This window comes from Oncorhynchus keta, chromosome 30 (genome assembly GCF_023373465.1).
Source record: "Oncorhynchus keta strain PuntledgeMale-10-30-2019 chromosome 30, Oket_V2, whole genome shotgun sequence".
NCBI classification, from domain to species: Eukaryota; Metazoa; Chordata; class Actinopteri; order Salmoniformes; family Salmonidae; genus Oncorhynchus; species Oncorhynchus keta.
This window is the reverse complement of record NC_068450.1, coordinates 15712376-15725966: the sequence shown is the minus strand read 5'-3', so window position 1 is coordinate 15725966 and position 13591 is coordinate 15712376. Positions and strand designations below refer to the sequence as shown.

General features: G+C 49.2%; 1 protein-coding gene across 1 annotated transcript in view; it reads left to right on the top strand.

Moving 5' to 3' along the window:
* LOC118372986 (clathrin interactor 1-like) overlaps nt 1–13591 on the top strand; it is a 47551-nt gene that overhangs the window by 15589 nt on the left and 18371 nt on the right. The window contains exons 3-6 of the mRNA XM_052487814.1: nt 213–309; nt 1357–1465; nt 2009–2165; nt 2225–2232. Of these exons, the coding sequence (XP_052343774.1) occupies nt 213–309; nt 1357–1465; nt 2009–2165; nt 2225–2232 (371 nt within the window). The remainder of the gene's footprint in view (nt 1–212; nt 310–1356; nt 1466–2008; nt 2166–2224; nt 2233–13591) is intronic.

Genomic DNA, 13591 nt, shown 5'->3' with positions numbered 1-13591 from the left:
GTGTGTGTGTGTCTCTTTCTCTCTCTCTCTTTCTCTCTCTCTCTTTCTCTCTCTCTCTTTCTCTCTCTTTCTCTCTCTCTTTCTCTCTCTCTTTCTCTCTCTTTCTCTCTCTCTCTCTCTCTTTCTCTCTTTCTCTCTTTCTCTTTCTCTCTCTTTCTCTCTCTTTCTCTCTCTTTCTCTCTCTTTCTCTCTCTTTCTCTCTCTCTCCTCAGATGTACGTTTATGTATGAGCAGTTTCCTGAGGTGATAAACATGCTTTGGAACAGGATGCTCCGGGACAACAAGAAGAACTGGAGAAGGGTCTACAAGGTCAGAGAGCAGCTATAACCTGTCACAAGCATGACAACCTGTCATTGTCTGGTAAAAAGCATGAGCTGATCCACACCCCAAAATGTTTGTAGAGCTGCTGAATAAACTGTAGAAAGACAAAGTAAGTCACTCCCTGTATATACACTTAGTGGACAACTTTATGAACACCTTCCTAATATTGAGTTGCACTGCCCCCTTTTGCCCTCAGAACAGCCTCAATTTGTTGATGGGTGGACTCTAGATAGTTGACTCCAATGCTACCCACAGTTGTCAAGTTGGCTGGATGTCCTTTAGCCAGTTGACCATTCTTCATACACACAGGAAACTGTATGTATCAGCGTTGCAGTTCTTGACACACTCAAAGCGGTGCACCCGGTACCTACTACCAAACTCTGTTCAAAGGCTCTTCAATCTTTTCTTCTTGCCCATTCACCCTCTGAATGGCACACACACACAACCCATGTCCCAAAGCTTAAACATCCTTCTGTAACCTGGCTCCTCCCCTTCATCTGTAACCTGGCTCCTCCCCTTCATCTGCACAGATTGAAGTGGATTTAACAAGTGACATCAATAAGGGATGATAGTTTTCACCTGGTTGGTCTTTCATGAAAAGAGCAGGTGTTCCTAATGTTTTGCTTCCAACATTGTAATGGGTAAACAAACCTTGGTTAAGTTGGCAGCATAGTGTGACTCCCTTTCTTTTTACAACCAAGACATAACCCATGGATATTCAACTCCAGACCTCGAGGGCTGAGGTCTGCTCTCCCAGTCTCTGTTGTTGGCCCAGATCATCAGAAACGATTGAGACTATGACCTGTCATAAAAATGACAGAGGGGCCATCATAATATATATATATATATAATAATATATGCCATTTAGCAGACGCTTTTATCCAAAGCGACTTACAGTCATGTGTGCATACATTCTACGTATGGGTGGTCCCGGGGATTGAACCCACTACCCTGGCGTTACAAGCGCCATGCTCTACCAACTGAGCTACAGAAGGACCACAGGTCTAACAATAGTTTTCCATCTCTTCTCCCCAGTCTCTGCTGTTGTTGTCCCACCTCATCAGGAACGGTTCAGAGAGAGTTGTCACCAGCGCCAGAGAACACATCTACGACCTACGATCTCTAGAGAGCTACCACTTCGTAGGCAAGTAATCTCTCTGGCTGACACTATAGAATCCCTACTCTGACTGTAGTGTAGAATCTGTGTTAAATGTTAAGGCTTGTTGCCTGTCCTCAGTACACCTCTGTACACCAGTGTGCGAGTTTGTAATGAAATGTTAGTTTAGAACCAGACAAAAGGGCCAGTGTTCAGTCGGTGTTGTAGCATTCAGGAAGAGCTGGTGCACTAAGAACCGCTTAAACCACAACCAGCTCCACCACACACTGCTCTGCCCTATAGCAGACAAAGTGAAAGGTAAATCTCTCCCCTTACCACCATTTAGCCTTGTGAACCCAGACTGATAAGCTGTTTTACAAGTTTGTATTTATTTTATTCACACAGTACTGTGGACACTTCTTCTACATTTTGTCTTCTCAAAACATGTCCCACCTGACATTCTGATTACACTGATCAGCTTCCTACACGTTGAGAAGACGTGTTTATAGGGGAATGGAACACTAACAGCTTGCCAATAACCTTCAGCGACCTCTCTATCTCTCTCTTTTCTCTACCTCTCCCTCTGTGTAGATGAGAACGGTAAGGACCAGGGAGTGAACGTGCGTCAGAAGGTGAAGGAGATGGTGGATCTAATCCAGGATGATGATAGACTGAGAGAGGAGAGGAAGAAGGCAAAGAAGAACAAAGACAAATACATCGGCGTGTCCTCTGATAGCATTGGGGGAGGGTCCTCTGATAGCAGGGGAGGGTACAGTAAGTAAGTCCTCTGATGGGGGGAGGGTTCAGCAGATACAGTAAGTCCTCTGATAGCATTGGGGAGGGTTCAGCAGATAGTAAGTCCTCTGATAGATGGGGGAGGGTTCAGATACAGTAAGTCCTCTGACAGTATGGGGGAGGGTTCAGCAGATACAGTAAGTCCTCTGACAGTATGGGGGAGGGTTCAGAGATACAGTAAGTCCTCTGACAGTATGGGGAGGGTTCAGCAGATACAGTAAGTCCTCTGATAGTAAGTCATTGGGGGAGGGTTCATACAGTAAGTCCTCTGATGGGGAGGGTTCAGCAGATACAGTAAGTCCTCTGATAGCATTGGGGAGGGTTCAGCAGATACAGTAAGTCCTCTGACAGTATGGGGGAGGGTTCAGCAGATACAGTAAGTCCTCTGATAGCATTGGGGGAGGGTTCAGCAGATACAGTAAGTCCTCTGATAGCATTGGGGGAGGGTTCAGCAGATACAGTAAGTCCTCTGATAGCATTGGGGAGGGTTCAGCAGATACAGTAAGTCCTCTGACAGTATGGGGGAGGGTTCAGCAGATACAGTAAGTCCTCTGATAGCATTGGGGAGGGTTCAGCAGATACAGTAAGTCCTCTGATAGCATTGGGGGAGGGTTCAGCAGATACAGTAAGTCCTCTGATAGCATTGGGGAGGGTTCAGCAGATACAGTAAGTCCTCTGACAGTATGGGGGAGGGTTCAGCAGATACAGTAAGTCCTCTGACAGTATGGGGGGGAGGGTTCAGCAGATACAGTAAGTCCTCTGACAGTATGGGGGAGGGTTCAGCAGATACAGTAAGTCCTCTGATAGCATTGGGGAGGGTTCAGCAGATACAGTAAGTCCTCTGATAGCATTGGGGGAGGGTTCAGCAGATACAGTAAGTCCTCTGACAGTATGGGGGAGGGTTCAGCAGATACAGTAAGTCCTCTGATGGGGGAGGGTTCAGCAGATACAGTAAGTCCTCTGATAGCATTGGGGGAGGGTTCAGCAGATACAGTAAGTCCTCTGATAGCATTGGGGAGGGTTCAGCAGATACAGTAAGTCCTCTGATAGCATTGGGGGAGGGTTCAGCAGATACAGTAAGTCCTCTGATAGCATTGGTGGAGGGTTCAGATACAGTAAGTCCTCTGATAGCATTGGGGGAGGGTTCAAGTCCCTCTGATAGCATTGGGGAGGGTTCAGCAGATACAGTAAGTCCTCTGACAGTATGGGGGAGGGTTCAGCAGATACAGTAAGTCCTCTGATAGCATTGGTGGAGGGTTCAGCAGATACAGTAAGTCCTCTGATAGCATTGGTGGAGGGTTCAGCAGATACAGTAAGTCCTCTGATAGCATTGGTGGAGGGTTCAGCAGATACAGTAAGTCCTCTGATAGCATTGGTGGAGGGTTCAGCAGATACAGTAAGTCCTCTGATAGCATTGGGGAGGGTTCAGCAGATACAGTAAGTCCTCTGACAGTATGGGGGAGGGTTCAGCAGATACAGTAAGTCCTCTGACAGTATGGGGGAGGGTTCAGCAGATACAGTAAGTCCTCTGATAGCATTGGGGGAGGGTTCAGCAGATACAGTAAGTCCTCTGATAGCATTGGGGAGGGTTCAGCAGATACAGTAAGTCCTCTGATAGCATTGGGGGAGGGTTCAGCAGATACAGTAAGTCCTCTGATAGCATTGGGGGAGGGTTCAGCAGATACAGTAAGTCCTCTGATAGCATTGGGGAGGGTTCAGCAGATACAGTAAGTCCTCTGATAGCATTGGGGGAGGGTTCAGCAGATACAGTAAGTCCTCTGATAGCATTGGTGGAGGGTTCAGCAGATACAGTAAGTCCTCTGATAGCATTGGTGGAGGGTTCAGCAGATACAGTAAGTCCTCTGATAGCATTGGGGAGGGTTCAGCAGATACAGTAAGTCCTCTGATAGCATTGGGGAGGGTTCAGCAGATACAGTAAGTCCTCTGATAGCATTGGGGGAGGGTTCAGCAGATACAGTAAGTCCTCTGATAGCATTGGGGGAGGGTTCAGCAGATACAGTAAGTCCTCTGATAGCATTGGGGGAGGGTTCAGCAGATACAGTAAGTCCTCTGATAGCATTGGGGGAGGGTTCAGCAGATACAGTAAGTCCTCTGATAGCATTGGGGAGGGTTCAGCAGATACAGTAAGTCCTCTGATAGCATTGGGGAGGGTTCAGCAGATACAGTAAGTCCTCTGACAGTATGGGGGAGGGTTCAGCAGATACAGTAAGTCCTCTGATAGCATTGGGGAGGGTTCAGCAGATACAGTAAGTCCTCTGATAGCATTGGGGGAGGGTTCAGCAGATACAGTAAGTCCTCTGATAGCATTGGGGGAGGGTTCAGCAGATACAGTAAGTCCTCTGATAGCATTGGGGAGGGTTCAGCAGATACAGTAAGTCCTCTGATAGCATTGGGGAGGGTTCAGCAGATACAGTAAGTCCTCTGATAGCATTGGGGGAGGGTTCAGCAGATACAGTAAGTCCTCTGATAGCATTGGGGAGGGTTCAGCAGATACAGTAAGTCCTCTGACATTGGGGGAGGGTAAGTCCTCTGATAGCATTGGGGGAGGGTTCAGCAGATACAGTAAGTCCTCTGACAGTATGGGGGAGGGTTCAGCAGATACAGTAAGTCCTCTGACAGTATGGGGGAGGGTTCAGCAGATACAGTAAGTCCTCTGACTGTATGGGGGAGGGTTCAGCAGATACAGTAAGTCCTCTGACTGTATGGGGAGGGTTCAGCAGATACAGTAAGTCCTCTGATAGCATTGGGGGAGGGTTCAGCAGATACAGTAAGTCCTCTGATAGTATGGGGGAGGGTTCAGCAGATACAGTAAGTCCTCTGATAGCATGGGGGAGGGTTCAGCAGATACAGTAAGTCCTCTGATAGCATTGGGGGAGGGTTCAGCAGATACAGTAAGTCCTCTGATAGCATTGGGGGAGGGTTCAGCAGATACAGTAAGTCCTCTGATAGCATTGGTGGAGGGTTCAGCAGATACAGTAAGTCCTCTGATAGCATTGGGGAGGGTTCAGCAGATACAGTAAGTCCTCTGATAGCATTGGGGGAGGGTTCAGCAGATACAGTAAGTCCTCTGATAGCATTGGGGGAGGGTTCAGCAGATACAGTAAGTCCTCTGATAGCATTGGGGGAGGGTTCAGCAGATACAGTAAGTCCTCTGATAGCATTGGGGGAGGGTTCAGCAGATACAGTAAGTCCTCTGATAGCATTGGGGGAGGGTTCAGCAGATACAGTAAGTCCTCTGATAGCATTGGGGGAGGGTTCAGCAGATACAGTAAGTCCTCTGATAGCATTGGGGGAGGGTTCAGCAGATACAGTAAGTCCTCTGACAGTATGGGGGAGGGTTCAGCAGATACAGTAAGTCCTCTGATAGCATTGGGGGGAGGGTTCAGCAGATACAGTAAGTCCTCTGATAGCATTGGGGGAGGGTTCAGCAGATACAGTAAGTCCTCTGATAGCATTGGTGGAGGGTTCAGCAGATACAGTAAGTCCTCTGATAGCATTGGGGGAGGGTTCAGCAGATACAGTAAGTCCTCTGATAGCATTGGGGGAGGGTTCAGCAGATACAGTAAGTCCTCTGATAGCATTGGGGGAGGGTTCAGCAGATACAGTAAGTCCTCTGATAGCATTGGGGAGGGTTCAGCAGATACAGTAAGTCCTCTGATAGCATTGGGGAGGGTTCAGCAGATACAGTAAGTCCTCTGATAGCATTGGGGGAGGGTTCAGCAGATACAGTAAGTCCTCTGACAGCATGGGGGGAGGGTTCAGCAGATACAGTAAGTCCTCTGATAGCATTGGGGGAGGGTTCAGCAGATACAGTAAGTCCTCTGATAGCATTGGGGAGGGTTCAGCAGATACAGTAAGTCCTCTGACAGTATGGGGGAGGGTTCAGCAGATACAGTAAGTCCTCTGACAGTATGGGGGAGGGTTCAGCAGATACAGTAAGTCCTCTGACAGTATGGGGGAGGGTTCAGCAGATACAGTAAGTCCTCTGATAGCATTGGGGGAGGGTTCAGCAGATACAGTAAGTCCTCTGATAGCATTGGGGGAGGGTTCAGCAGATACAGTAAGTCCTCTGACAGTATGGGGGAGGGTTCAGCAGATACAGTAAGTCCTCTGATGGGGGGAGGGTTCAGCAGATACAGTAAGTCCTCTGATAGCATTGGGGGAGGGTTCAGCAGATACAGTAAGTCCTCTGATAGCATTGGGGGAGGGTTCAGCAGATACAGTAAGTCCTCTGATAGCATTGGGGGAGGGTTCAGCAGATACAGTAAGTCCTCTGATAGCATTGGTGGAGGGTTCAGCAGATACAGTAAGTCCTCTGATAGCATTGGGGGAGGGTTCAGCAGATACAGTAAGTCCTCTGACAGTATGGGGGAGGGTTCAGCAGATACAGTAAGTCCTCTGACAGTATGGGGGAGGGTTCAGCAGATACAGTAAGTCCTCTGATAGCATTGGTGGAGGGTTCAGCAGATACAGTAAGTCCTCTGATAGCATTGGGGAGGGTTCAGCAGATACAGTAAGTCCTCTGATAGCATTGGTGGAGGGTTCAGCAGATACAGTAAGTCCTCTGATAGCATTGGTGGAGGGTTCAGCAGATACAGTAAGTCCTCTGATAGCATTGGGGGAGGGTTCAGCAGATACAGTAAGTCCTCTGACAGTATGGGGGAGGGTTCAGCAGATACAGTAAGTCCTCTGACAGTATGGGGGGAGGGTTCAGCAGATACAGTAAGTCCTCTGATAGCATTGGGGGAGGGTTCAGCAGATACAGTAAGTCCTCTGATAGCATTGGGGGAGGGTTCAGCAGATACAGTAAGTCCTCTGATAGCATTGGGGGAGGGTTCAGCAGATACAGTAAGTCCTCTGATAGCATTGGGGGAGGGTTCAGCAGATACAGTAAGTCCTCTGATGGGGAGGGTTCAGCAGATACAGTAAGTCCTCTGATAGCATTGGGGGAGGGTTCAGCAGATACAGTAAGTCCTCTGATAGCATTGGGGGAGGGTTCAGCAGATACAGTAAGTCCTCTGATAGCATTGGTGGAGGGTTCAGCAGATACAGTAAGTCCTCTGATAGCATTGGTGGAGGGTTCAGCAGATACAGTAAGTCCTCTGATAGCATTGGTGGAGGGTTCAGCAGATACAGTAAGTCCTCTGATAGCATTGGGGAGGGTTCAGCAGATACAGTAAGTCCTCTGATAGCATTGGGGGAGGGTTCAGCAGATACAGTAAGTCCTCTGATAGCATTGGGGGAGGGTTCAGCAGATACAGTAAGTCCTCTGATAGCATTGGGGGAGGGTTACAGTAAGTCCTCTGATAGCAGCATTGGGGGAGGGTTCAGCAGATACAGTAAGTCCTCTGATAGCATTGGGGGAGGGTTCAGCAGATACAGTAAGTCCTCTGACAGTATGGGGAGGGTTCAGCAGATACAGTAAGTCCTCTGACAGTATGGGGGAGGGTTCAGCAGATACAGTAAGTCCTCTGATAGCATTGGGGAGGGTTCAGCAGATACAGTAAGTCCTCTGATAGCATTGGGGGAGGGTTCAGCAGATACAGTAAGTCCTCTGATAGCATTGGGGGAGGGTTCAGCAGATACAGTAAGTCCTCTGATAGCATTGGGGAGGGTTCAGCAGATACAGTAAGTCCTCTGATAGCATTGGGGAGGGTTCAGCAGATACAGTAAGTCCTCTGATAGCATTGGGGGAGGGTTCAGCAGATACAGTAAGTCCTCTGATGGGGAGGGTTCAGCAGATACAGTAAGTCCTCTGATGGGGAGGGTTCAGCAGATACAGTAAGTCCTCTGATAGCATTGGGGGAGGGTTCAGCAGATACAGTAAGTCCTCTGACAGTATGGGGGAGGGTTCAGCAGATACAGTAAGTCCTCTGACAGTATGGGGGAGGGTTCAGCAGATACAGTAAGTCCTCTGACTGTATGGGGGGAGGGTTCAGCAGATACAGTAAGTCCTCTGACTGTATGGGGGGAGGGTTCAGCAGATACAGTAAGTCCTCTGATAGCATTGGGGGAGGGTTCAGCAGATACAGTAAGTCCTCTGACAGTATGGGGGAGGGTTCAGCAGATACAGTAAGTCCTCTGACAGTATGGGGGAGGGTTCAGCAGATACAGTAAGTCCTCTGATAGCATTGGGGGAGGGTTCAGCAGATACAGTAAGTCCTCTGATAGCATTGGGGGAGGGTTCAGCAGATACAGTAAGTCCTCTGATAGCATTGGTGGAGGGTTCAGCAGATACAGTAAGTCCTCTGATAGCATTGGTGGAGGGTTCAGCAGATACAGTAAGTCCTCTGATAGCATTGGTGGAGGGTTCAGCAGATACAGTAAGTCCTCTGATAGCATTGGGGGAGGGTTCAGCAGATACAGTAAGTCCTCTGATAGCATTGGGGGAGGGTTCAGCAGATACAGTAAGTCCTCTGATAGCATTGGGGAGGGTTCAGCAGATACAGTAAGTCCTCTGATAGCATTGGGGAGGGTTCAGCAGATACAGTAAGTCCTCTGATAGCATTGGGGGAGGGTTCAGCAGATACAGTAAGTCCTCTGATAGCATTGGGGAGGGTTCAGCAGATACAGTAAGTCCTCTGACAGTATGGGGGAGGGTTCAGCAGATACAGTAAGTCCTCTGACAGTATGGGGGAGGGTTCAGCAGATACAGTAAGTCCTCTGATAGCATTGGGGGAGGGTTCAGCAGATACAGTAAGTCCTCTGATAGCATTGGGGGAGGGTTCAGCAGATACAGTAAGTCCTCTGATAGCATTGGGGAGGGTTCAGCAGATACAGTAAGTCCTCTGATAGCATTGGGGAGGGTTCAGCAGATACAGTAAGTCCTCTGATAGCATTGGGGGAGGGTTCAGCAGATACAGTAAGTCCTCTGATAGCATTGGGGAGGGTTCAGCAGATACAGTAAGTCCTCTGATAGCATTGGGGAGGGTTCAGCAGATACAGTAAGTCCTCTGATAGCATTGGGGGAGGGTTCAGCAGATACAGTAAGTCCTCTGATAGCATTGGGGGAGGGTTCAGCAGATACAGTAAGTCCTCTGACAGTATGGGGGAGGGTTCAGCAGATACAGTAAGTCCTCTGACAGTATGGGGGAGGGTTCAGCAGATACAGTAAGTCCTCTGACAGTATGGGGGAGGGTTCAGCAGATACAGTAAGTCCTCTGACTGTATGGGGGAGGGTTCAGCAGATACAGTAAGTCCTCTGATAGCATTGGGGGAGGGTTCAGCAGATACAGTAAGTCCTCTGACAGTATGGGGGAGGGTTCAGCAGATACAGTAAGTCCTCTGACAGTATGGGGGAGGGTTCAGCAGATACAGTAAGTCCTCTGATAGCATTGGGGGAGGGTTCAGCAGATACAGTAAGTCCTCTGATAGCATTGGGGAGGGTTCAGCAGATACAGTAAGTCCTCTGATAGCATTGGGGGAGGGTTCAGCAGATACAGTAAGTCCTCTGATAGCATTGGGGAGGGTTCAGCAGATACAGTAAGTCCTCTGATAGCATTGGGGGAGGGTTCAGCAGATACAGTAAGTCCTCTGATAGCATTGGGGAGGGTTCAGCAGATACAGTAAGTCCTCTGATAGCATTGGGGGAGGGTTCAGCAGATACAGTAAGTCCTCTGATAGCATTGGGGAGGGTTCAGCAGATACAGTAAGTCCTCTGATAGCATTGGGGAGGGTTCAGCAGATACAGTAAGTCCTCTGATAGCATGGGGGAGGGTTCAGCAGATACAGTAAGTCCTCTGACAGTATGGGGAGGGTTCAGCAGATACAGTAAGTCCTCTGATAGCATTGGGGGAGGGTTCAGCAGATACAGTAAGTCCTCTGATAGCATTGGGGAGGGTTCAGCAGATACAGTAAGTCCTCTGATAGCATTGGGGGAGGGTTCAGCAGATACAGTAAGTCCTCTGATAGCATTGGGGGAGGGTTCAGCAGATACAGTAAGTCCTCTGATAGCATTGGGGGAGGGTTCAGCAGATACAGTAAGTCCTCTGATAGCATTGGGGAGGGTTCAGCAGATACAGTAAGTCCTCTGATAGCATTGGGGGAGGGTTCAGTATGGGGGAGGGTTCAGATACAGTAAGTCCTCTGATAGCATTGGGGGAGGGTTCAGCAGATACAGTAAGTCCTCTGACTGTATGGGGGAGGGTTCAGCAGATACAGTAAGTCCTCTGACTGTATGGGGGGAGGGTTCAGCAGATACAGTAAGTCCTCTGATAGCATTGGGGGAGGGTTCAGCAGATACAGTAAGTCCTCTGATAGCATTGGGGGAGGGTTCAGCAGATACAGTAAGTCCTCTGATAGCATTGGGGGAGGGTTCAGCAGATACAGTAAGTCCTCTGATAGCATTGGGGAGGGTTCAGCAGATACAGTAAGTCCTCTGATAGCATTGGGGAGGGTTCAGCAGATACAGTAAGTCCTCTGACAGTATGGGGGGAGGGTTCAGCAGATACAGTAAGTCCTCTGATAGCATTGGGGGAGGGTTCAGCAGATACAGTAAGTCCTCTGACAGTATGGGGGAGGGTTCCTCTGATAGCAGATACAGTAAGTCCTCTGATAGCATTGGGGGAGGGTTCAGCAGATACAGTAAGTCCTCTGATAGCATTGGGGGAGGGTTCAGCAGATACAGTAAGTCCTCTGATAGCATTGGGGGAGGGTTCAGCAGATACAGTAAGTCCTCTGATAGCATTGGGGGAGGGTTCAGCAGATACAGTAAGTCCTCTGATAGCATTGGGGGAGGGTTCAGCAGATACAGTAAGTCCTCTGATAGCATGGGGGAGGGTTCAGCAGATACAGTAAGTCCTCTGATAGCATTGGGGAGGGTTCAGCAGATACAGTAAGTCCTCTGATAGCATTGGGGGAGGGTTCAGCAGATACAGTAAGTCCTCTGATAGCATTGGGGGAGGGTTCAGCAGATACAGTAAGTCCTCTGATAGCATTGGGGGAGGGTTCAGCAGATACAGTAAGTCCTCTGACAGTATGGGGGGAGGGTTCAGCAGATACAGTAAGTCCTCTGACTGTATGGGGGAGGGTTCAGCAGATACAGTAAGTCCTCTGACTGTATGGGGGAGGGTTCAGCAGATACAGTAAGTCCTCTGACAGTATGGGGGGAGGGTTCAGCAGATACAGTAAGTCCTCTGATAGCATTGGGGGAGGGTTCAGCAGATACAGTAAGTCCTCTGATAGCATTGGGGGAGGGTTCAGCAGATACAGTAAGTCCTCTGATAGCATTGGGGGAGGGTTCAGCAGATACAGTAAGTCCTCTGACAGTATGGGGGGAGGGTTCAGCAGATACAGTAAGTCCTCTGATAGCATTGGGGGAGGGTTCAGCAGATACAGTAAGTCCTCTGACAGTATGGGGGGAGGGTTCAGCAGATACAGTAAGTCCTCTGATAGCATTGGGGGAGGGTTCAGCAGATACAGTAAGTCCTCTGACAGTATGGGGGCAGGGTTCAGCAGATACAGTAAGTCCTCTGATAGCATTGGGGGAGGGTTCAGCAGATACAGTAAGTCCTCTGACAGTATGGGGGAGGGTTCAGCAGATACAGTAAGTCCTCTGATAGCATTGGGGGAGGGTTCAGCAGATACAGTAAGTCCTCTGATAGCATTGGGGGAGGGTTCAGCAGATACAGTAAGTCCTCTGACTGTATGGGGGGAGGGTTCAGCAGATACAGTAAGTCCTCTGACTGTATGGGGGAGGGTTCAGCAGATACAGTAAGTCCTCTGACTGTATGGGGGAGGGTTCAGCAGATACAGTAAGTCCTCTGACTGTATGGGGGGAGGGTTCAGCAGATACAGTAAGTCCTCTGACTGTATGGGGGGAGGGTTCAGCAGATACAGTAAGTCCTCTGACTGTATGGGGGAGGGTTCAGCAGATACAGTAAGTCCTCTGACTGTATGGGGGGAGGGTTCAGCAGATACAGTAAGTCCTCTGACAGTATGGGGAGAGGGTTCAGCAGATACAGTAAGTCTTCTGACAGTATTGGGGGAGGGTTTAGCAGATACAGTAAGTCCTCTGACAGTATTGGGGAGGGTTCAGCAGATACAGTAAGTCCTCTGACAGCGTGGGGGGTTCAGCAGATACAGTAAGTCCTCTGACAGTATTGGGGGTTCAGCAGATACAGTAAGTCCTCTGACAGTATTGGGGGAGGGTTCAGCAGATACAGTAAGTCCTCTGATGGGGAGGGTTCAGCAGATACAGTAAGTTTTCTCTCAGTATTGGGGGAGGGTTCAGCAGATACAGTAAGTCCTCTGATAGCATTGGGGGAGGGTTCAGCAGATACAGTAAGTCCTCTGATGGGGAGGGTTCAGCAGATACAGTAAGTCCTCTGACAGCGTGGGGGGGGGTTCAGCAGATACAGTAAGTCCTCTGATGGGGAGGGTTCAGCAGATACAGTAAGTCCTCTGATGGGGAGGGTTCAGCAGATACAGTAAGTTTTCTCTCAGTATTGGGGGAGGGTTCAGCAGATACAGTAAGTCCTCTGATAGCATTGGGGGAGGGTTCAGCAGATACAGTAAGTCCTCTGACAGTATTGGGGAGGGTTCAGCAGATACAGTAAGTCCTCTGATGTGGAGGGTTCAGCAGTTACAGTAAGTCCTCTGATGGGGAGGGTTCAGCAGATACAGTAAGTCCTCTGATGGGGAGGGTTCAGCAGATACAGTAAGTCCTCTGACAGTATTGGGGGAGGGTTCAGCAGATACAGTAAGTCCTCTGATGGGGAGGGTTCAGCAGATACAGTAAGTCCTCTGATGGGGAGGGTTCAGCAGATACAGTAAGTCCTCTGACAGTATGGGGGAGGGTTCAGCAGATACAGTAAGTCCTCTGACAGCGTGGGGGGAGGGTTCAGCAGATACAGTAAGTCCTCTGACTGTATGGGGGGAGGGTTCAGCAGATACAGTAAGTCCTCTGACTGTATGGGGGAGGGTTCAGAAGATACAGTAAGTCCTCTGACTGTATCGGGGGAGGGTTCAGCAGATACAGTAAGTCCTCTGACTGTATGGGGGAAGGGTTCAGCAGATACAGTAAGTCCTCTGACAGTATGGGGAGAGGGTTCAGCAGATACAGTAAGTCCTCTGACAGTATGGGGAGAGGGTTCAGCAGATACAGTAAGTCCTCTGACAGTATGGGGAGAGGGTTCAGCAGATACAGTAAGTCTTCTGACAGTATTGGGGGAGGATTTAGCAGATACAGTAAGTCCTCTGACAGTATGGGGGGAGGGTTCAGCAAATACATTAAGTCCTCTGACAGTATTGGGGGAGGGTTCAGCAGATACAGTAAGTCCTCTGATGGGGAGGGTTCAGCAGATACAGTAAGTCCTCTGACAGCGTGGGGGTTCAGCAGATACAGTAAGTCCTCTGACA